General features: G+C 44.8%; 1 protein-coding gene across 4 annotated transcripts in view; it reads right to left on the bottom strand.

Annotated features, from left to right (window-relative positions):
• RASAL1 (RAS protein activator like 1) overlaps positions 1–25,684 on the bottom strand; it is a 210,858-nt gene that overhangs the window by 118,986 nt on the left and 66,188 nt on the right. For all 4 annotated transcript variants that reach the window (XM_069759909.1, XM_069759894.1, XM_069759900.1 and 1 more), the window contains exons 3-4: positions 743–856; positions 552–613 (exon numbers count right to left, since the gene is read on the bottom strand). In XM_069759909.1, the coding sequence (XP_069616010.1) occupies positions 552–613; positions 743–856 (176 nt within the window). The remainder of the gene's footprint in view (positions 1–551; positions 614–742; positions 857–25,684) is intronic.

The following is a 25,684-nucleotide window of genomic DNA, read 5'->3' as shown; positions in this document are numbered from 1 at the left end:
CCTCAGCGTCAGCTTCCCTGCGTCCCCCAGTGTCAGCGCCGGCCGTAAAGCAGAGCACAGCGGTGACGTCACCACTCTGCTTTCCGGCCAGCAATTACACAGTGCAGGGAAGCTGACGCTGGGGGACGCAACAGGAATGTAAGTATGTAGTGTTTTTTTTTTACTTTTACAATGGTAACCAGGGTAAACATCGGGTTACTAAGCGTGGCCCTGCGCTTAGTAACCCAATGTTTACCCTGGTTACCCGGGGACTTCGGCATCGTTGGTCGCTGGAGAGCTGTCTGTGTGACAGCTCTCCAGCGACCACACAACGACTTACCAACGATCACGGCTAGGTCGTATCGCTGGTCGTGATCGTTGGTAAATCGTTAAGTGTAACGGTACCTTACTGTTTTGTTATCATAATTATTATCAGGATTATACAGCCATTCTGACCTGGATTTTCAAAGTAAACACACTAGCCGCATCAGGTCTAAGATATTTAATAATGTGTGCAATTTCTATCAACAGAAAATCCGCCAAATTTGTGGCCACCAATAGAATGTTCTTACCTCTTGGCTGTGATGCAATGTATTCTTTGCTGAGTGATATCTTCCCAATCACATCATCATGTCTGCAACATAGGAAAACACTGTTTAGTACGATGTAACGTGATAGAGGTGTAACCCAGTTGAAGACATGGACGGTGGCATATAAATACACCATTCCATGGATATGCAACACAAGAAAAAATAAATCTCACCCAATTGTGTCTTCATCCATCACATAGAAAGAGAGAGTATGGAAACCAAGGGGGAGGTGTAGGGTAAATTCTTCACCCCAAAATGGATTCAGGTCCCTCCATACAGTGGCAGTTCTGTATGTGAGAAAATCATACCATTGTCAAACTTTATAGCTATTGATTTAGAATTGTTTCACTTATCATATGAGAGAATAAATACATGAATGGATGAGGGTAAATAATGAATAATAATTATAAAATTATTACCATAGTAAATGGGTAATATACATAGTAGGAACATAACCAAATGTAAAAAAGAAAGTTTCTGACTTGCTAAAACCATGGGAAATGGTAGGTATGTCCTTACAATATATTGCCTACATATCTGCATAAATAAGTTATCACCTATTCACATGAAAGGTGATAACTTATTGATATTATTTGATTTGGTGGGGGCTAACTTCAGGGACCTGCACTGATGGTCAGATCAGGAAACTTGTATTGACATGGATCAGCAGTGCTCGTGCGTCACTCCATTTATTTATTTAGTTTACCTATATATAGTGCCACTAAATCCGCAGCGCTTTACAGGCATTATCTGCACTGTCTCCGATGGGGCTCACAACCTAAATTCCCTATCAGTATGTCTTTGGAGTGTGTGAAGAAACCGGAAAACCAGGAGGAAACCCACGGAAACACGGAAAGAAGATAAACTCCTTGCAGATGTTGTCCTTGGTGGGATTTGAACCCAGGACTCCAGCGCTGTAGTGCTAACCATTGAGCCACCATGTGCTACTCCATTCATACCTTATGGGGCTGGCGAGCGTTACATTCAACTATTTATGGCAGCCACATAGTAAATTAATGGAGTAACAGTTGGGCGTGCGCACGACTGCTCCATTCCAACAGAAATAATAGTGCCATCTGAGGGATAAAAAAAAAAAATCACATTCTGCTGACTCGTGTGTGCTCCTGAGGTCGGACCCTCACGTATCAATAAATTATCACTGGGCAACTCCTTCAAAATGGATATCCAGTCTTAATAAGGATTGGATATGGCATAGATACACCTCAGAAGATCACACTGATGTCACTGACCTTGATCACCAAAGCTTCAAATTTGAAAGTGTTCAATAAAGAAGTTCAAGCTTACAGGGTGGACAACTCTTTACCACATAGCATGCCCATCCATGCAGAACAGCTCATTATTACATGGCAGCCAGTGTAAATCGTAACCTGATTACACCAAAGGAAAAAAAAACACCTTTCCTCTGAAAATGGGATCAAAGTAGTCCTGTGAAGCGCAATACAACTTTCTGACTAAGAAGCCTTAGAAAAAGACTTTCAGATGTCTAGTAGTGGGAAAGAATTTGACTTGAAATTTCAACAGTTTCCTTAGGGTAGTCCATGATTGCATTATCCGTAGGGTTCCTATTTCTATTACTTTCACTGAAAGGTAGAATAATAATAATAATAATAATCTTTATTTTTATATAGCGCTAACATATTCCAGCGCTTTACAGTTTTGCACACATTATCATCACTGTCCCCGATGGGGCTCACAATCTAGAATCCCTATCAGTATGTCTTTGGAATGTGGGAGGAAACCGGAGTGCCCGGAGGAAACCCACGTAAACACGGAGAGAATATACAAACTCTTTGCAGATGTTGTCCTGGGTGGGATTAGAACCCAGGACCCCAGCGCTGCAAGGCTGCTGTGCTAACCACTGCGTCACCGTGCTGCCCATGATTGGGCAGTACAGTGCCTGGCACAATGTCCACATGGCCTTGTCTGGTACTAAAGCTCAGTGACAATCAGCCCTGTTTATATGTATGGGCGTCACTGTACAGGATACTGCGTTGAAGGGGCCACAAGGCTTCACTGTATATTTCTGCCTCATCAGGAACAAACAGTAGAGGGACAAAAATCTGTCTTTGGGAGCCCTCCAAACCCATAGCTGATCATTAAGCACCTAATTATTGCTCTCTAAAGTTTAGTAGCTCAAGTCCTTATGTGGAATAACCTATTGGGCCCCTGTGCAGCTGCACCAATGGCGTATCTGCCCATCTGCCTCATCAGTTTGCTAACCAGTTGGACATCCAGTAATTATACATTAATGACTAATACCATAATAATATCTAGGTAAATATATCACATACAGTAACTTATCCTTTTCTGTCAAACACTGCACAGACTGAAAGCTACAATGGGGAACACAAGACCCTCTGGAGTTTAACGATGATAAAATGTCTGCTTATTTATTCATTTATTTAATTTTTAAAAAAAATAACCAAGGAAAAAGGGTAACTGCACAAGGAAACATGTAAAGAGGGGGAGTACAGAGATAAGATAATAAGAAATAACCAAGTATCGGTATCCGAGTCTAGAACAACATTGGCAGGAGGTAAAGAAAAGAAAGTAATGAACTCAGATATCAGGTGTATAGAAATGTTGACCAGAATCATACAAAATGTACAATCATAAAGGAACCCTGTGCAGAGAAGAGAGGTTTGGTAGAATGGGAAAGAAAGAGGAGAGGAGGGACAGGAAAATAGGTCAGATAGGAAAAAACAAAATCAATCACTAAATGAATCCCGGTAAATGAATAGTAATGACCATAATGGGAATCAGGGATGCACTCTGCGGGGATCACCAAAGAGATCTAGACAACATAGAATTGGGGAATCTTTAGGTCATTAATGTAACTCTTTAGAGTTTTCAAAACACCATCAGTAATGCAGAGTGAAGACAAGTGTCATGTCTTGCCTGTGAAAGGGACATAAGATCCTTCATTTCTTCATGACCCGAGGCAAAGTCTACGAAGGCCAGAATGCAGGAATGAGCCCCAGATAATCAGGTGACAGATGATCGGTCTCTTGTAGAAAGATGTTGCATGAATGAACCCTGGAGTCCATGGGGTGGAGTATAGTCTGTTAGTTTGAAGGTGATGTGTCAGTTTCCCAAAATTTGGTCAGCATCTGACATTCCCTGAAAATACGTACAACAGATCTTTGATATGAGCCGCCATGCCTAGAGACAGGGGAGGTAGAAGGACAGGGGCCATGCAGTGTGGAGGTGGCTTTGTGCTATCACAATCTTGAATCCTCCTGGATAAGGAAGACTTACATGTTGTGGGTTACCAGCGGGTATGCTGATCTGTCAGAAAATAAGTATTACTCTCTTGCCTATTTGGTTAGACATGTCAGACGTGAATCCTCGGGTGCAAAGATAACACAATAATAGAGAAGGGAAAGAGTAAACTGAAGAAGGACTGTTCTGCCCATTCTAGCGAAGGTCAGGTTTCGTATCTAGCTTTAAAAAGGTTTAATACCATAGTTTTGGTTTTGCTGTGTTATAGCACCACCCAGTGGTGGTTAAATTTATTACCTGTGTTTTTCAGTAACTATTAGAGTGTTGCATTCTGGGATTCACCAAGGTATCATGGGAAGGGGAAACTCCATTTTCTCTCTGTGTATTTCCCTGGACACACGTGTTAATCTGCTGTGTTGAACTACCTCACTTACTTGCCATTCCGGTTAAGATTATCCAGTAAGACCATTATCCCTGTTCTTGCTATGTAATGTTGTACAGAGTGTGATTAACTGTATAGCAGCTAGTACACAGGAAATGTGATTTTTGGTTACCTGCTGTATGTAGTTATTATAGAAGTTGCATCATCCTGTATGCTTTCCCTGTTAGTTGCAGTCATGTTATTATTTGCCCAATACTTATACAAATCATTTGTATTCTTATAGTTTTACCGCGCTCATGTTTACCAATAAACAAGTTAGACTACAGAGAACAGTCTGCTTATTTGGGAGACAGAAGTGGTTTATGCCGTATGTCGGATCACACACCGTATCAACGTGTATGAATACAGAACAGTAAAACGGATTCTTGACGCCAGCGGAGGCCAGTAAAACGCAGGCTAGATACCAGCAAGCAGTAAAACAGAAGCTAAATACCAGCGGAGGCTAGCAAAACCAGGCTAGACGCCAGCAATAACAAGACCACTTACACAGCCGCTTGTACCTCACCGCACAGCCTGCAGATACCGCAGCGGCCGCCATATTGCCCGCCAAGCGCTACATGTCTCAGTCTACGCTGAAGTCATTCCTACCCGCTCTGAGACGTCCTACAGCCTGCAAACGGACACACGATGTCTGCAAGTCGAGCATCCTCAGTCAGGACGAGGTCTCAAACAAGCCGCTCTAGCAAGTCTTCCTCGAAAAGGTCTGTCACCCTCGCCCGAGCAGAAGCTGAGGCGGCGAAGGTAAGATCCTCCTTCGCTGCACAAGAGATGCAGTTAAAGTTAAGACAAGCAGAGCAAGAAGCAGAAAGAGCCCGCCTGCAAGCAGATAGAGAAGCAGAAAGAGCCCGCCTGCAAGCAGAGCAAGAAGCAGAAAGAGCCCGCCTGCAAGCAGATAGAGAAGCAGAAAGAGCCTGCCAAGAAGCAGAAAGAGCCCGCCTGCAAGCCGAGCAAGAAGCAGAAAGAGCCCGCCTGCAAGCCGATAGAGACGCAGATACAGCACGCCTGCGAGCGACCTTAGAAAGGCTTTCCGCCGAAAAAGAAGCAGCAGCCGCAATAGACAAAGCTGAGTTCTTAGAAGCCGTGGAGTTTCCCGAATCTGAGCGTGACAGTGACGTACGTGGACCAGACCTTGATCGTCAGGACCCTGCTCAACGCGTCTCAGAATATGTCCACCAACATCCCGGAATTGAAGACAACTCTGATCCGTTACACCAACCAGCCTATACAGATTACCAGAGATCCTTCCCCCAAACACCGTACTGGAAGCAGGAAGGTATACTGCGAAACGACGTCGACCATCACTATCGTCTTACAGAACAGAAGGTACGGCCTCCTCCCAGACTGACAGGGACACCCTTCGCTTCAGAACGGTTTTATACAGACTTTCCTAAGCCAGAAGCTCCTACCAGGTATGAGGATGCACCACACACACTGCATGACAACAGCACACCAGCTCATGTTGACACTGACTCAGCCACTATGAACTTTGCAAGGTTCTTTACCCGCCGGGAGCTGGTGACCAAGGGACTTGTAAAGTTCACCGATCGAGCTGAAAGCTACAGAGCTTGGCGAGCCTCCTTCCAGAATGCCATCAGAGACTTGCATCTTTCCAGTAGTGAAGAGTTAGATCTGCTGGTTAAGTGGCTTGGGAACAAGTCAGCTGAACACGCCAAAAGAATCAGGAACATTAACATAAAGTACCCACACACAGGACTTCGCATGGTGTGGGAGAGACTCGAAGAATGTTATGGGTCAATAGAAGCTATAGAAAATGCTTTGTATAAAAGAATTGATGATTTCCCCAAGATAGCAAATAAGGGTTATTAAAAGCTCAGGGAACTGAGCGACTTGTTAATGGAGGTATATGCTGCTCAGGCAGAAGGTGACCTACCAGGGTTGGCATTCCTGGACACTGCCAGAGGTGTCAACCCGATTGTCCAAAAGCTCCCTTACAATTTACAAGAAAAGTGGGTCAGTCACGGGTCCCGTTACAAACAGGCTCATAAGGTGCCATTTCCTCCTTTCAGGGTGTTTGTAGACTTTGTTGCTCAGCAGGCTAAAGTTAGAAATGACCCCAGTTTCGATTTCACTATGTCATGTACCACTGTCTCCGGTGTAAAACCCAGTAAAACACCAGTGGCAGTACACAAAACTAATGTTACCTCCACAGGTTTTCCTTACAGGGCAAGTAAGTCCTCTCCAGAGGAGGACAAACCTCAGGATCTCAGCAAACACTGCCCCCTACACAAGAAACCTCATCCTCTACTAAAATGTAGAGCCTTCAGGGAGAAGCCTCTAGAAGACCGTAAGAGCTTCCTAAGGGAAAACAAGATATGCTTCAGATGCTGCGCGACTACCTCACACTTCGCCAAGAACTGTGAAACCAGTTTGAAATGCGCAGAATGCAGTAGTGTGGAGCACAACACGGCTTTACACCCTGGACCACCCTCAGGGGTATCGTCACGAGTAGAAGAGTCTGCCGAAAAACAGACGGACACTGACATTGACACCCCAGTGGTCACTTCTCAGTGTACAGAGATCTGCAAGGAATTTGTAGCAGGGAGATCCTGCTCGAAGATCTGTCTTGTCAGAGTATTCCCAGTGAGCCAACAGGATAAGGCAATCAAGGTATATGCAATATTGGACGATCAGAGCAACAGGTCTCTAGCTAAGTCCTTTTTCTTCAACACCTTCAACATTGCTGGTCCCGGCTCTCCGTACTCCTTGAAGACATGTGCAGGTACTGTCGAGACGGCGGGGAGAAAGGTGACCGGATTCAAAGTAGAGTCTATAGACGGTCAAACCTGCTTATCCTTGCCATCGATACTGGAGTACAATCAAATTCCCGACAACAGGTCGGAGATACCTACACCAGAGGTAGCAGCTCATCATACCCACTTGAAATGTATAGCTCACCTGATACCGGAGCTTGACCAAGGAGCTCCTATCGTCTTACTCCTCGGAAGAGACATTTTACAGGTCCACAAGGCTAGAGGACAGATCAACGGCCCACAAAACGCCCCATATGCTCAGAGACTTGACCAAGGATGTGTCATTGTGGGAGACGTCTGTTTGGGTGGAGCACACAGGCAGACATCAGTCAACAGCATGCTCACCAATACCCTCGAGAATGGACGCCCGTCTCTCTTCCAGCCATGCGAGAGCAGTTTCCTGATTAAAGAATTGCCACACAACGCCCTTCCACCTTGTCCGTTAGCTGATCCTTCCTGTGAAGACCATGCATGCGATGGTGAGGAAGATCATATAGGGTGCACAGTTTTCCACAGGACAAGAGAAGACAACCAGGTAGCAACGTCCATAGAGGACAGACTGTTCTTGGACATCATGGAGCGGGAGATAGTAAGAGATGAATCAAAGAGTTGGGTCGCACCTTTACCATTCAAACCACAGAGGCAACGCTTACCCAACAACAGAGAACTTGTGTACAGTCGATTTGTCTCCCTTACACGCAAACTGCAGAAGTCACCAGAGACAAAAGAACACTTCTTTACCTTCATGGAGAGAATATTCCAGAGTGGCCACGCGGAAATTGCACCTGTACTTCAAGATTCCGAGGAATGTTGGTACTTACCTATTTTCGGCGTGTATCATCCGAAGAAACCTGGTCAGATAAGAGTGGTATTTGACTCAAGTGCCAGATACGAAGGTGTTTCTTTAAACGACGTCTTTCTATCTTGTCCAGACCTCAACAACAGACTTCTGGGAGTACTTCTTCGTTTCCGCAAAGATGCAGTAGCATTTATGGCCGACATACAACAGATGTTTCACTGCTTCCTTGTTAAAGAAGAACACAGAAACTACTTGAGGTTTTTCTGGTACCGTGATAATGACCCCTACAAGGACATCGTGGAATATCGTATGAAGGTACACATCTTCGGGAACAGCCCTTCCCCTGCTGTCGCTATCTATGGGCTTAGACATTCAGCCAGAGAGGGTGAAGCAAAGTACGGATCGGATGTAAGATCTTTTGTGGAAAAGGATTTCTACGTAGATGACTGCCTGAAATCCACACCCACAGATGAGTCGGCAGTCAGTCTCCTGAAAAGGGCGCAAGAAATGCTCGCTTCATCCAATTTGAGGTTGCACAAAATTGCTTCCAACAGCCAAAAACTAATGGCAGCCTTTCCCTCTCAAGATTACTCAACCGATTTAAAAGACTTGGATTTAAGCACGGACTCCCTCCCTATGCAGCGGAGCCTGGGTTTACTTTGGGATTTGAAAAGGGATGCATTCACCTTCCAGATCAGCGAAGAAGAGAAACCTTTCACGCGTAGAGGCGTCCTGTCCGTTGTGAACAGCTTGTACGATCCTCTGGGATTTGTAACTCCTGTAACTATCCAAGGTAAAATGATGTTGAGAGACTTCACCCAAGAGACGTCCGATTGGGATGATCCGCTTCCCAGTGAGAAAAGAGACTTGTGGGTAAGGCTACGTTCAGATTAGCGTTGCGCGCCGCTGCGTCAGCGACGCAACGCACGACGCACGAAAAAACGCGTGCAAACGCACGCAAAAACGCTGCGTTTTGCGACGCGCGCGTCGTTTTTTTGACGAAATCGGACGCAAGAAAAATGCAACTTGTTGCATTTTCTTGCGTCCGACGCTAGCGTCAAAAACGACGCACGTGTCGGAAAACGCAACAAGAAAAACGCATGCGTCCCCCATGTTAAACATAGGGGCGCATGACGCGTGCGTCGCCGCTGCGTTTCCCGACGCAGCGTCGGGAAACGCTAATCTGAACGTAGCCTAAGATGGAAGAACTCGTTAGAAACCCTGTCAAGTCTCTACGTTGCACGACCATATGCTTCTGTGCCATCAACAGAAATCAAGATGCAAAGGCTTTGTATCTTCTGCGATGCCTCAACCAAAGCAATTGCAGCAGTGGCGTATTTGAAAACTATTGACATCAACGAACAATGCCACGTGAGGATTGTTATGAGCCGGACAAAACTGGCCCCGCTCCGTGAACACACAGTACCCAGACTGGAACTCTGTGCAGCTGTGTTAGCAGTAGAGTTAGCTGAGCTTATCTCAACAGAAATGGACCTGGAGGTCAAAGAAATCGAGTTCTACACTGACAGCAAGGTAGTGTTGGGGTACATTTGCAATGAAACTCGTCGTTTCTATGTCTACGTCAGCAATCGGGTGCTAAGGATCAGGAGATCCACCGACCCTAAACAGTGGCATTATGTGTCCACAAACCACAACCCTGCGGACCACGCAACCAGATCCATTGAAGCAAGACACCTTAAGGACACAACCTGGTTTGCTGGCCCAACATTCTTACACCGTTCAAACATCTTTGAGCTGGTAGATCCGGAGGCAGATAAAGAAATCCGCCCTCAGTTATCCGTCCTACGTACGGTGACTAAAGACAATCACCTCAAATCCCACCGTTTCAATAGGTTCTCAACTTGGAACTCGCTTGTTCGTGCCCTCGCTTGTTTAATTCATGCGGCTCGATCCTACAAGTCAACGTCACCCGCCATCCAGGAACCTTGCAAAGGTTGGCACCACTGCAAGCTTGCCTTTACCGTTCCAAACATGGAAAATGCCAAGAACGTTATAATTCGTACCATACAACGTGAATGTTACGCCAAAGAAATAGATAACCTCAATAAAATCCAACCTGTCTCTAGAGACAGTGTCTTGAAGAAGCTTGATCCAATCATCGACCAAGATGGGCTGTTAAGAATTGGAGGTCGTCTTCAAGAAGCTGAAGTGGAATTTGGGGAGAAACACCCTATAATAATTCCTGGACATCATCATGTCACGACCCTGCTTGTGCAACACCACCACGTCTTGGTGAAACATCAGGGCCGACTGTTTACCGAAGGAAATCTACGAACTGCTGGACTATGGATAGTGGAGCAAAGCGGTGCGTGAGTAAACTCATTTACAACTGCGTGATTTGTCGCAAACTCCGTGGCGGGACTCAAAAGCCAAAGATGGCCAATCTCCCACCAGACAGACTTAGTACAGAACCTCCTTTTACCAACGTCGGATTGGACGTATTCGGGCCATGGTCTGTGGTTGCACGGCACACTAGAAGAGTCCAAGCCAACGCCAAACGCTGGGCGGTTATGTTTACCTGTATGTCCATCAGAGCAGTCCACATCGAAGTAATTGAGTCCATGGACACTTCAGGGTTTATAAATGCACTCCGACGTTTCATCGCCATCAGAGGGCCCGTGAAGCACATACGCTCCGATAGAGGTACTAACTTTGTAGGAGCAGTGAAAGAACTTCAATTCCTTCCAACCTAGACACCACCAGTGTGGAAAGATACTTGAACGAGCAGGGATGCACCTGGACTTTCAATCTTCCACACTCTTCTCACATGGGAGGTGCTTGGGAGAGGATGATAGGAATGGCACGCAGAATCCTCGACTCCATCTTCTTGCAAGCAGGTAGCGCAAGACTCACACATGAAAGTTTGACCACATTCCTGGCAGAAGTTTCAGCCATCATTAATGCTAGACCATTGACTTCACTTTCTAGTGACTCTGAGGATCCGACCATTCTCACTCCTGCCATGTTACTTACTCAGAAAGCCAGCGTTCTCAGCACTCCACCTGGAGAATTTAGCAACAAGGACCTCTACAGACGACAATGGAGACAAGTCCAAAGTCTCTCCAATACCTTCTGGGACAGATGGAGGAAGCAGTACCTCTCAACCTTACAACCCAGGAAGAAGTGGCAGACCAACAAACCAAACATCAAAACCGGTGATGTCGTTCTCATGAAAGACAGCCAGTCTCACCGTAATGAGTGGCCACTAGACCTCATCACCAAGATACTCCCAAGCAAAGATGGGAAGGTGCGTAAGGTCGAGGTCAAAGTAGGCAAGTCCGGGGAGAGTAAACTATTTCTCAGACCAGTTGCGGAACTTGTCTTACTGTTTTCGCCAAAAGAACCTGTGGGTGGCATCGGTTGATGCCAAGCGGGGAGTGTTCTGCCCATTCTAGCGAAGGTCAGGTTTCGTATCTAGCTTTAAAAAGGTTTAATACCATAGTTTTGGTTTTGCTGTGTTATAGCACCACCCAGTGATGGTTAAATTTATTACCTGTGTTTTTCAGTAACTATTAGAGTGTTGCATTCTGGGATTCACCAAGGTATCATGGGAAGGGGAAACTCCATTTTCTCTCTGTGTATTTCCCTGGACACACGTGTTAATCTGCTGTGTTGAACTACATCACTTACTTGCCATTCCGGTTAAGATTATCCGGTAAGACCATTATCCCTGTTCTTGCTATGTAATGTTGTACAGAGTGTGATTAACTGTATAGCAGCTAGTACACAGGAAATGTGATTTTTGGTTACCTGCTGTATGTAGTTATTATAGAAGTTGCATCATCCTGTATGCTTTCCCTGTTAGTTGCAGTCATGTTATTATTTGCCCAATACTTATACAAATCATTTGTATTCTTATAGTTTTACCGCGCTCATGTTTACCAATAAACAAGTTAGACTACAGAGAACAGTCTGCTTATTTGGGAGACAGAAGTGGTTTATGCCGTATGTCGGATCACACACCGTATCAACGTGTATGAAGACAGAACAAGGACTTATAAATCTTGATAGTAGAGGGCAGCTCAAGGGCATGTATTTACGAGTTATGTGTTATTTTAATGAGAAATGTGCTGTAGCTAATAAAAAAAGAAGAAAGGTATAAAGGACAATGCTATAAGGCATACCAAGAATGCCACCTAGGCGCAGGGTTTTATGCACTTCCAGACAACTCCAGTGGCTTTAATGTACAGATACATGGAGGTGCAATGTATCCCATGGGAATAACGAGGCTTTACTCACAGCCTAGTAACAGGCTTGGGAAGCAGTATAACTCCTCCTGTCTCCATGGAAACAAGATGAAAGGATGCTGAGAAACTCACACTTCGTAAGTGACAGGGGGGACATGTTTCACATATCCCACTCCTTAAGACACACAAGGGATAAAACAACAAAATGACACAAGGCATCATCCGGGTCCGTAGCGGACAGCGGGTTGTAACTCATCACTAATTTTACTATCTCTGGGTGCCGCCATCACCGGAGGAAAACAGCTGTGAATACATGCAGCGCCTGACATGTAAACCTGTGCAGATCCAATACTAAGAGCCGGATACATTGTATCATGTGAGGCAGGCGTCACCCCTCTCAAGGTGTCAATGTCAGTAAAATATAGCAGTCTCCATCCATCGAAAACAGCGCTAATATTGTCAGCCCCTGACATCACAGATCTTTAAAATAATGCAGAACTTAGATATTAAATGGGAATCTGGCAGCAATATCAACAGTACCAGTAAAAGCTATGAGATTTCAGAAATCTTATGCACACACAGCTTTTTTTTTTCCTGGCTGAATTTCAGCACAGTATGTCAATTCTTTTTGCAGAACTGTTTCTTACCCATAGAAAGCAATGAGAACATGCAAATATGCTGCAAAAACATAACATTGGTGCTGCTTTTTTGCAGTGTTTTTGGTGAATAAAACTAACTTTATTAACATGTCCTGTAGACAAATCACACATGTAATCTATCAGTAAAACGCAGCAAAAATGCATCTATTTGAGGCACTTTATATGCAGCATTTTTACTGCCACGAGTGAAGGTTTTGGATACGGAAAAAAACACTGCAAAACTTCAGCGTATGAACATCTTCATATCTGCTATCTATCGCCTGTATCCACAATTTTCATAGTATGCAAAAAATGAACGGGTTATTTTGATCAGTCTTTGGTCAGAGTGTGATACGGGTGTCATCAGTTTTTCTTCTATATGGAGAGTAAAAAAATAAAAGTTTCCCCACCTTCTCCTTTCTGTAAGACCATGGAAATTAGACCACACATGGACCCTTAGGCCGGGGTCAGACAAGCATATGGCATCGGATGCGATTTGCTAATGACCCTCGGCTCCTGCTCTGCTGTCAGCAGGAGCCGAGTGTCATGCGTCTGTGCTCTGAGCCTCTCGCATAGAGCGGATTGGAGAACAGCTGCTGCGGAGGAGGCGGAGAAATGAATTTCTCCATCTTCTCCATTGCCGGGGTCAGCGAATATCGCACATCACTCGGATGATATCTATGCCTATGGGCTTATATGGGTGCGAGTGAGCAGAGTAAAAAAATGCTGATGGGAGCTGCCCCATAGATGAATATGCTTTATCGCATAGCACTCGTCCGTATTCATCACTAGTGTGACCCCGGCCTTAGACTTGCATTCTCGATTTTGATTAGTGAGGAGCGAATATACTCGTTGCTCAGGTTTTCCTGAGCACGCTCCGGTGACCTCCGAGTATTTGTTAGTGTTCGGAGATTAAGTTTTCATCACGGCAGCTGAATGATTTACAGCTATTAGTCAGGCTGAGTACATGTGGGGGTTGCCTGGTTGCTAAGTAATCCCCACATGTAATCAAGTTGGTTAATAGCTGTAAATCATGCTGCTGAGGCGATGAAAACTTAATCTCTGAGCAGTCATAAATACTCGGTGACCACTCGAGCGTGCTCGGGAAAACCCGAGCAACGAGTATATTCGCTCATCACTAATTTTGATCTGACACTCAGATCAAAATCAGACATGCCTCCGATATTTTCAGTGAACCAGTCCAAGGAAAAAAATTGGGACATATCAACAGCCCAATAGAATATCAGGTACGAGTGATATTCGTGAAAAAAACGGATAGCACTCATACAAGAAAAACTAAAGTGTGAATGAGCCCTCAAAAACACTGTCTCTCCTACTGACATATTTCCTTTACCTGTTATCTTATACATTATCTATACCGGATCAAAGTCTCTTGGAAATCAGTACTATCTAGGATATTAGCAAATATATTACAGCCCTCCTTGCTATCCTTGGTAGAATAGACTATATAGGCACACATATGTCCAAGCATATAATTTACCAGTAGGGTTGAGCGAAACGGATCGGACAAATTCAAAAATCGCCGACTTTCGGCAAAGTCGGGTTTCATGAAACCCGACCCTAGTGTGCGATCGGCCATGAGGTCGCCGATCTGCGTGCAAAAGTCGCGTTTCATATGACGCTTTCAGCGCCATTTTTCAGCCAATGAAGGAGGACGCAGAGTGTGGGCAGCGTTATGACATAGGTCTCGGTCCCCACCATCTTAGAGAAGGGCATGACAGTGATTGGCTTGCTTTCTGCGGCGTCACAGGGGCTATAAAGGGGCGCGCACGCCGACCGCCATCTTACTTCTGCCGATCTTAGCATAGGGAGAGGTTGCTGCAGCTTCATCAGAAGAAGGGATATAGTTAGGGAGGGAAGATTAACCCCGAAACTGCTTGTGCTGTAGCGATTTCCACTGTCCAACACCACCATTTGTTTGCAGGGACAGTGGAGGCTATATTTTTGTGCATCATGTCTGTAGCTTATTAGGCTGCCTTATAAGGCTCCCTGATAGCTGCATTGCTGTTTGCACGCTGCTGTGCAAACCAACTGCTTTTTTAAAAGCAAAAATCCTGTTGCTCCTTTCTGCACAGTTATCTTGTTTATTTGTCCACACTTTTGTGTGCAGCAGTCCTTTTTATTGCTGTCATACTTGCCCTGAGATCATTTTTGGTGAGATTGAAATTGTACTACAGTCCTTATATTTTTTCATATATCTTCCAGCCACTTTCTGCCACTTACATTGTGTTGTTTTATACACTGGGCCTGAGTTTTGGTTCAGTCTCCCCCCCAAAAAGTGAGACTCAAATTCTCACAAAGTGGATATTCTTCAGTCCTGTTAGTTTGTCGTATATCAGCCAGCCACTTTCTGCCACTTACATTGTGTTGTTTTATGCAAAGAGCCTGAGTTTTGGTTCAGTCTCCCCCCCAAAAAAAAGTGAGATTCAAATTCTCACGAAGTAGATATACTTCAGTCCGGTTAGTTTGTCGAATGTCAGCCAGCCACTTTCTGCCACTTAGATTGTGTTGTTATATACACTGGGCCTGAGTTTTGGTTCAGTCTCCCCCAATAAAAGGGAGATTCAAATTCTCACAAAGTGGATATACTTCAGTCCTGTTAGTTTGTAGTATATCAGCCAGCCACTTTCTGCCACTTACATTGTGTTGTTTTATACATTGGGCCTGAGTTTTGGTTCAGTCTCCCCCCAAAAAAGTGAGATTCAAATTCTCACGTAGTGGATATACTTCAGTCCTGTTAGTTTGTCGTATGTCAGCCAGCCACTTTCTGCCACTTAGATTGCGTTGTTATATACACTGGGCCTGAGTTTTGGTTCAGTCTCCCCAAAAAAAAGGGAGATTCAAATTTTCACAAAGTGGATATACTTCAGTCCTGTTAGTTTGTCGTATATCAGCCAGCCACTTTCTGCCACTTAGATTGCGTTGTTATATACACTGGGCCTGAGTTTTGGTTCAGTCTCCCAAAAAAAAGGGAGATTCAAATTCTTACAAAGTGCATATAATTTAGTCCTGTTAGTTTGTCGTATATCAGCCAGCCACTTTCTGCCACTTACATTGTGTTGTTTTATGCACAGGGCCTGAGTTTTGGTTCAGTCTCCCCCCCAAAAAAGTGAGATTCAAATTCTCACAAAGTAGATATACTTCAGTCCTGTTAGTTTGTCGTATATCAGCCAGCCACTTTCTGCCACTTACATTGTGTTGTTTTATACACTGGGCCTCAGTTTTGGTTCAGTCTCCCCCCAAAAAAGTGAGATTCAAATTCTCACAAAGTGGATATACTTCAGTCCTGTTAGTTTGTCGTATGTCAGCCAGCCACTTTCTGCCACTTAGATTGCGTTGTTATATACACTGGGCCTGAGTTTTGGTTCAGTCTCCCAATAAAAAAGTGAGATTCAAATTCTCACGAAGTAGATATACTTCAGTCTGGTTAGTTTGTCGAATGTCAGCCAGCCACTTTCTGCCACTTAGATTGTGTTGTTATATACACTGGGCCTGAGTTTTGGTTCAGTCTCCCCCCCAAAAAAGGGAGATTCAAATTCTCACAAAGTGGATATACTTCAGTCCTGTTAGTTTGTCGTATATCAGCCAGCCACGTTCTGCCACTTACATTGTGTTGTTTTATACATTGGGCCTGAGTTTTGGTTCAGTCTCCCCCCAAAAAAGTGAGATTCAAATTCTCACAAAGTGGATATACTTCAGTCCTGTTAGTTTGTCGTATGTCAGCCAGCCACTTTCTGCCACTTAGATTGCGTTGTTATATACACTGGGCCTGAGTTTTGGTTCAGTCTCCCCCAAAAAAAGGGAGATTCAAATTTTCACAAAGTGGAGATACTTCAGTCCTGTTAGTTTGTCGTATATCAGCCAGCCACTTTCTGCCACTTACATTGTGTTGTTTTATGCACAGGGCCTGAGTTTTGGTTCAGTCTCCCCCCCAAAAAAGTGAGATTCAAATTCTCACAAAGTGGATATACTTCAGTCCTGTTAGTTTGTCGTATATCAGCCAGCCACTTTCTGCCACTTACATTGTGCTGTTTTATACACTGGGCCTCAGTTTTGGTTCAGTCTCCCCCCAAAAAAGTGAGATTCAAATTCTCACAAAGTGGATATACTTCAGTCCTGTTAGTTTGTCGTATGTCAGACAGCCACTTTCTGCCACTTAGATTGCGTTGTTATATACACTGGGCCTGAGTTTTGGTTCAGTCTCCCAATAAAAAAAGGGAGATTCAAATTCTCACAAAGTGGATATACTTCAGTCCTGTTAGTTTGTCGTATATCAGCCAGCCACTTTCTGCCACTTACATTGTGTTGTTTTATGCACTGGGCCTGAGTTTTGGTTCAGTCTCCCCCCAAAAAAGTGAGATTCAAATTCTCACGAAGTGGATATACTTCAGTCCTGTTAGTTTGTCGTATGTCAGCCAGCCACTTTCTGCCACTTAGATTGCGTTGTTATATACACTGGGCCTGAGTTTTGGTTCAGTCTCCCAAAAAAAAAGGGAGATTCAAATTTTCACAAAGTGGATATACTTCAGTCCTGTTAGTTTGTCGTATATCAGCCAGCCACTTTCTGCCACTTAGATTGCGTTGTTATATACATTGGGCCTGAGTTTTGGTTCAGTCTCCCAAAAAAAAGGGAGATTCAAATTCTTACAAAGTGGATATAATTCAGTCCTGTTAGTTTGTCGTATATCAGCCAGCCACTTTCTGCCACTTACATTGTGTTGTTTTATGCACAGGGCCTGAGTTTTGGTTCAGTCTCCCCCCCAAAAAAGTGAGATTCAAATTCTCACAAAGTGGATATACTTCAGTCCTGTTAGTTTGTCGTATATCAGCCAGCCACTTTCTGCCACTTAGATTGCGTTGTTATATACACTGGGCCTGAGTTTTGGTTCAGTCTCCCAATAAAAAAGTGAGATTCAAATTCTCACGAAGTAGATATACTTCAGTCTGGTTAGTTTGTCGAATGTCAGCCAGCCACTTTCTGCCACTTAGATTGTGTTGTTATATACACTGGGCCTGAGTTTTGGTTCAGTCTCCCCCCAAAAAAAGGGAGATTCAAATTCTCACAAAGTGGATATACTTCAGTCCTGTTAGTTTGTCGTATATCAGCCAGCCACGTTCTGCCACTTACATTGTGTTGTTTTATACATTGGGCCTGAGTTTTGGTTCAGTCTCCCCCCAAAAAAGTGAGATTCAAATTCTCACAAAGTGGATATACTTCAGTCCTGTTAGTTTGTCGTATGTCAGCCAGCCACTTTCTGCCACTTAGATTGCGTTGTTATATACACTGGGCCTGAGTTTTGGTTCAGTCTCCCAAAAAAAAAAGGAAGATTCAAATTTTCACAAAGTGGAGATACTTCAGTCCTGTTAGTTTGTCGTATATCAGCCAGCCACTTTCTGCCACTTACATTGTGTTGTTTTATGCACAGGGCCTGAGTTTTGGTTCAGTCTCCCCCCCAAAAAAGTGAGATTCAAATTCTCACAAAGTGGATATACTTCAGTCCTGTTAGTTTGTCGTATATCAGCCAGCCACTTTCTGCCACTTACATTGTATTGTTTTATACACTGGGCCTCAGTTTTGGTTCAGTCTCCCCCCAAAAAAGTGAGATTCAAATTCTCACAAAGTGGATATACTTCAGTCCTGTTAGTTTGTCGTATGTCAGCCAGCCACTTTCTGCCACTTAGATTGCGTTGTTATATACACTGGGCCTGAGTTTTGGTTCAGTCTCCCAATAAAAAAAGGGAGATTCAAATTCTCACAAAGTGGATATACTTCAGTCCTGTTAGTTTGTCGTATATCAGCCAGCCACTTTCTGCCACTTACATTGTGTTGTTTTATGCACTGGGCCTGAGTTTTGGTGCATTCTCCCCCCCAAAAAAGGGAGATTCAAATTGTCACAAAGTGGATCTACGTCAGTTCTGTTAGTTTGTCGTATATCAGCCAGCCACGTTCTGCCACTTACATTGTGTAGTGTTATACACTGGGCCTGAGTTTTGGTTCAGTCTCCCAAAAAAAAAAGGAGATTTAAATTCTAAACAAGTTTATTTACACCTTCTACCTTGTTTTACAGTACCATATAACGGTTGTTATTTTGGTTAGATTTTCCAAAAAATTAGGAAGTCTGGTGGAAGAGCCCGTGGGCGGTGGTTGCCAGCTGGTACTGATGGTGGTGGTGATGGTGCATATGGTGGTAGTGGCAAAAGCACAATAGCACCTAAGGCTGGAGGTGTTGAGTCAGCGTCATCGTCTGGCTACACAAGGCCTCGAAGGCTCCCTTATCTGGGAGTAGGAAGACAGCTTTTAAAGCCAGAGCAGCAGGAAAAAGTTTTGGCTTTCCTTGCTGACTCAGCCTCTAGCTCTTTCGCCTCCTCTTCAGAAAGTTCCAAATATAAAAGCAGCGAGTCTTCAGTGGATGCTCCCGGTCAGGAACAAGACGTTTCCTTTTGTCCTTCACCCAAACCAAAAGTGAAGGATGCGTCAGGCGACACTACAGGTTACTCCATGGAGCTATTTACACATACCGTGCCTGGGTTAGAAAGGGAAATTGTTAACTGCCCATTACAAGATGAATTGGACATGGAGTGCACTGATGCACAGCCACAGCTAGATTATTATGCTGTTCCATTGACTCAGATCACTACATTGCCCTCGCAGTGTACTGAGCCAGAATCTGACCCTGATGAGACTATGTGCCCCGTCCCGAACGCTATAGCACCTTACACGGTGACACAGAGGAAGGTGCACATGAAATTGAAGGGGAGGTGATAGATGACCCATTTGTTGATCCAGATTGGCAGCCATTGGGGTGAAGAGGGTGCCGCTGCCAGTAGCACAGAGGCGGAGGAGGATGATCCGCAGCAGCCATCTACATCGCAACAGCTGTCATCTGGCAGGCCCGTATCAGGCCAAAAACGTTTCTCAAAAACAAAAACAGTTTTAGGACAGCGTGGCCATCTGGTGAAAGTAGCACAGCGTGCAATGCCTGAAAGGTATTCCATAGTAGGAAGAGTGTAGTGTGGCAATTTTTTAACCAAGATCCAAATGATCAAGTAAAAGTTATCTGTAAGAAATGCTCAAAGACCTTTAGCAGAGGGAAGAATCTTCAAAATTTAAATACAACGTGCATGGTTAGACATTTAACCAGCATTCACTTGCAAGCCTGGACTAACTACCTAACGTCCATACCGTTGGTGCACCTGCTCAGAATCAAGGTAGTCAGCAACACTACATTGCTTCCCTCACTGTAAGCCCACCGGTTAGGACACCACCAGCAGCAAATGTGGAGATATCGTCGCAAGGCCAAAGCAGTCAGGGAATCGCAAAGTTATTGGTAGGAAACACTGTATGTAGGCCAACATCAAGAATACCATCACCAACCCTCGATCAATCTGCCATGTCCACCACCACCTCCGCTAGTTCCACCATATGCAGCTCTCCAGTCCACAACACCCTACAAGAGACTCTCGTTATGAAAAGAATGTTCTCATCCTCTCATCTGCGTACACAGGGTGTGAACGCCCACATTGCTATACTAATCTCATTAGAGATGATGCCCCACCGGTTGGTTTAAAGCAAAGCTTTCAAAGACCAGATGGCCTACGCAGTACCACGCTATGACCTACCCAGTCAGCACTTCTTTGCGAAAAAAGCCATCACAGCCCTCCACCAGCATGTCAAAGACCGCATTGTCCATGCACTGAGGCAATCAGTCAGTGGAAAGGTGAACCTCACAACAGATGCATGGACCAGTAGGCATGGCCAGGGACGTTACGTGTCCATCACGGCACACTGGGTTAATGTGGTGGATGCAGGGTCCACAGGGGACAGCCGTAGTGGGACAGTTCTGTCTAGCCCACGGTCTAGGAAACAGTTGGCTGTAGGCATTCTCCACCCCTCCTCCTCCTCCTCCAGAAGCGAAAGCTCGTCCACAGAGCGCAGTCGCACAACCACTCCATCCGCAGCTGCCAGTGTTGCACACGAGGTGTCCCATTATCGAACAGCTAGTGGTAAGCGTCAGCAGGCTGTGCTACAAATGAAGTGTTTGGGTGACAACAGACACACCATGGAAGTACTGGCCGAGTACTTGCAGCAACAAACTCAGTCATGGCTGGGCAGTGTACATCTTGAAGCAGACAAGGTAGTCAGTGATAACGGATGGAATTTTATGGCTGCCATAGCCCTTTCAGAACTTAAACACATACCTTGCCTGGCTCACACCTTGAACCTGGTGGTGCAGTGCTTCCTAAAAAATTATCCGGAGTTACCAGCCCTGCTCCTGAAGGTGCGAAGACTTTGCTCGCACATCCGCCGGTCGCCCGTACACTCCAGCCGTATGCTGAACCATTAGCGATCGCTGAATCTTCCCCAGCACCATCAACGTTGCAACAAGGTGGAACTCCACACTGCACATGGTTCAGAGGCTGTGCGAACAGAGGCGTGCTGTAATTAATTTGTGGGATGATACACATATACGGGCAGGCACTTGGATGGCAGACATGGAGTTGTCTGGTGTGCAGTGGTCAAAGCTACATGACCTTTGTCAAGTCCTACAGTGTTTTGAGGAATGCACATGGCTGGTAAGTGCAGACGACACCATCATAAGCATGAGCATCACACTAATGCGTCTGCTGATGCAAAGTTTGACGCACATTAAGGAGCTGGCGTCTACAGCCGAGGAGGAGGGAAGCCTTGATGACAGTCAGCCATTGTCTGCTCAGGGAACTCTCCTGGACGAGGTGGCGGACGAAGAGGAGGAGGAGGAGGATGATGGGGATGAATATTTATGGGAGGATGCTTTTCAGGGGGCAATAGAAACTGGTGGCGTTGCAAGGTCAGGTACAGGGTTTTTGCGGGACACAAGTGATGTTGATTTGCAAGAAAGTGCTCCTCAACCCAGCACAAGCAGTGAATTGACACCTGGAACATTGGCCCACATGGCTGAGTATGCCTTGCGTATCCTAAAAAAGGGACCCCCACATTATCAAAATGATGACCGATGACGATTACTGGTTGGCCTGCCTCCTGGATCCACGATAAAAAGGAAAATTACAAAATATCACGCCACATGAGAACCTTGAGCAAATATTGGCTACCAAACAAGCAACTCTTGTAGACCATTTGGTTCAGGCATTCCCAGCACACAGCGGCGGTGATGGTTCTCACACGAGCCGTAGGGGGCAACATGGCAGAGGTGTTAGAGGTGCACAAATCCGAAGTGGCGTTGGACAGAGGGGTTTTATGACCAGGTTGTGGAGTGACCGCTGACACGACAGGTACTGCTGCATCGATTCAAAGTGACAGGAGACAGCATTTGTCCAGTATGGTTACAAACTACTTTTCCTCCCTTATCGATGTTCTCCCTCACAGGCCATTCCCCTTTGATTACTGGGCATCTAAAATAGACACCTGGCCTGAATTGGCAGAATATGCATTACAGGAGCTCGCTTGCCCTGCTGCTAGTGTGCTATCAGAAAGAGTCTTCAGTGCTGCTGGTTCAATACTGACCGAAAAAAGGACACGTCTGGCTACCCAGAATGTTGATGATCTAACCTTCATTAAAATGAACCAATTATGGATTACAAATTATTTTGCCCCACCTTCCCCTGCTGACACGTAGCTTGCCTGAAAAATGTCTTGCTTTTGGCCTCCTCTTACTGACTTCTCCAATTTCTCCATTTGCAGTTGCTGAGTGTCCACCATAGGCCATTTTTATACCTCTCTAAATGGGCTGACTCCCCCCACAGGGCCGTGGTCACCACCTGGCGCAAGCACCCGTGCGAGTGCCGTTTGCCTGGACAGGTGGGTGGGCCCACTCTTGGGCGACGGCACTGGCACAGGGTCCCTCATAGTACAATGAAGTGTCTCTGACGGTGATGGTGCACAACCAACGTCAGACACACCGTCGTAACATGAGGGGCCCTGTGCCAGTACCGCCGCCCACGAGAGTGTTCCCCCCAGCTCGAACAGTGCTCTACCACTTGCAATACTTACCTCTCCCTGCTCCACCACTGTGTAGTCTGTGCTGTTAAATCCTTCAATGGCACTGCCAATACAAATTTGTTGAAATGATAGTTAAAATATACAGGGGCCGTGGCCTCCATTTAGACCAGTTAATACTTTGCGCCTACTACCACTGTCTGCTACTCAGCAGAGGAGCCCACCCCTGTACCTATCTATGCCACCTGTTTATTTATGAACAATTTTTTGGCAGACATTTAGCCCACTTTATTATTTGGGCCTACTAACTGTGTCTGCCACTCATTACAGTTTTCCTCCACTGAACAATGCAATGCCGCATGTTTAGTCCTGTTACCAATTTTGAACTGCATTTAGTCTACTTTATTATTTGGGCCTACTAACTGTGTCTGCCACTCATTACAGTTTTCCTCCACTGAACAATGCAATGCCGCCTGTTTAGTCCTGTTACCAATTTTGAACTGCATTTAGCCTACTTTATTATTTGGGCCTACTAACTGTGTCTGCCACTCATTACAGTTTTCCTCCACTGAACAATGCAATGCCGCCTGTTTAGTCCTGTTACCAATTTTGAACTGCATTTAGCCTACTTTATTATTTGGGCCTACTAACTGTGTCTGACAGTCATTACAGTTTTCCTCCACTGAACAAAGTAATGCCGCCTGTTTAGTCCTGTTACCAATTTTGAACTGCATTTAGCCTACTTTATTATTTGGGCCTACTAACTGTGTCTGCCACTCATTACAATTTTCCTCCACTGAACAAAGCAATGCCGCCTGTTTAGTCCTGTTACCAATTTTGAACTGCATTTAGCCTACTTTATTATTTAGGCCTATATCTGTGTTTCCTCCTCATCCTGCATATTGCCCAGCCACTGCTAGATGAGTCTGCTGGTACACTGACCCAGACCACTACATTCCCCTTGCACTCTACACAGCCAGAATCTGACCCTGCTGAAAGTCAGGTTCCCTTCCCGCATACTATACCACCGGGGACAAAGAGGAAGGTGCAGATGAAAGTGCAGGTTCCTTCATCAAGTGGGGGGGCATACTCGTTGGCGACGTCACTGGCACAGGGCCCCTCATAGTACACAAAAGTGTCTCTGCCAGTGGGAGGCGCCACCCGCCATCAAACACACCGCGGTACTATGAGGGGCCCTGTGCCAGTGCCAACGAGTGGGCCCCCCTGTTTGCTAAGGATCACAGCACTTGCAAAGTTGAAATACTTACCTCTCCCTGCTCCACCGCCGTGACGTATTCCGCATTTCCTGGGCCCACGAAAATCTTGAGCCAGCCCTACCCCCCCCCCCCCCACATCTTTAGCCAAATGATCCCCAGTTTTCAATGCCTAACTATTATTATAAGGTAAATAAAGATTGACAAGCTTAAGTAGTAAGAATTGATGTCTTTGGCATTAAAATGGCTACTGTAGGTGTTTCCTGTCCTCCACTCACTGCCGACTTTGATTCCCCATTGACTTGCATTGGGTTTCGTGTTTCAGTTGGCCCCCGACTTTTCGCAATAATCGGCCGATTTCACCAGACCCGACTTTTGACAAAGTCGGGTTTCGCGAAACCCGACTCGATCCGAAAAAAGTAAAAGTCTCTCAACTCTATTTACCAGCGATTACTTCCATTATTTATGAGTAGGGACCCTGTGCAGACCATAAAAAAGGTATTGACGTCTATGCTAATTCATTTCCATGAACTGTAAGACACTTTATCATTACTGCAGTCTGAAAACCCGATGTCTAGGGGCCAATTAGCACTGTCAGCCTGCATCATGTCCTCAATTTCTAATAGGATATTCATAAAAAATTCATACTGCAAGGTTCACCCTAGTGGATGAATAGTGGGATTTTTTCTTTAGAAATATTTCCGCTATCAATGTTTATCTTCTGTTTCTAAGAAAATAATTCCTTTCGTGTGACAGAAATTCAGTGTTCCCTGCCACACATTCAAACTCAGTACGCATGGGAACTACTAAATCCCCTTGGGTGTTTGCTTCTATGTGAAAAATTAATTGGCCATGTTGCAAAGTGCTGTGGAATACCTCTATATAAGCGAGTAAAATAAATAAATAAATAAATTAAAAGTTGGGGTTTTTTAACCACATCCATATACAACCCCTGGCAAAAATTATGGAATCACCGGCCTTGGAGGATGTTCATTCAGTTGTTTAATTTTGTAGAAAAAAAAGCAGATCACAGACATGGCACAAAACTAAAGTCATTTCAAATGGCAACTTTCTGGCTTTAAGAAACACTAAAAGAAATTAAAAACAAAGAATATGGTAGTCAGTAATGGTTACTTTTTTTAACCAAGAATAGGGGAAAAATTATGGAATCACTCAATTCTGAGGAAAAAATTATGGAATCTTGAAAAACAAACAAACAAAAAAACAAACACTCCAAAACATCACTAGTATTTTGTTGCACGACCTCTGGCTTTTATTACAGCTTGCAGTCTCTGAGGCATGGACTTAATGAGTGTCAAACAGTACTCTTCATCAATCTGGCTCCAACTTTCTCTGATTGCTGTTGCCAGATCAGCCTTGCAGGTTGGAGCCTTGTCATGGACCATTTTCTTCAACTTCCACCAAAGATTTTCAATTGGATTGAGATCCGGACTATTTGCAGGTCATGACATTGACCTTATGTGTCTTTTTCAAGGAATGTTTTCACAGTTTTTGCTCTATGGCAGGATGCATTATCATCTTGAAAAATGATTTCATCATCCCCAAACATCCTTTCAATTGATGGGATAAGAAAAGTGTCCAAAATATCAACATAAACTTGTGCATTTATTGAAGATGTAATGACAGCCATCTCCCCAGTGCCTGTACCTGACATGCAGCCCCATATCATCAATGACTGTGGAAATTTGTATGTTCTCTTCAGGCAGTCATCTTTATAAATCTCATTGGAGCGGCACCAAACAAAAATTCCAGCATCATCACCTTGCCCAATGCAGATTCGTGATTCATCACTGAATATGACTTTCATCCAGTTATCCACAGTCC

This window comes from Ranitomeya imitator, chromosome 1 (genome assembly GCF_032444005.1).
Source record: "Ranitomeya imitator isolate aRanImi1 chromosome 1, aRanImi1.pri, whole genome shotgun sequence".
NCBI lineage: Eukaryota > Metazoa > Chordata > Amphibia > Anura > Dendrobatidae > Ranitomeya > Ranitomeya imitator.
Note: the sequence above shows the minus strand (reverse complement) of the source record. Positions and strands in the feature narration are given on the sequence as shown.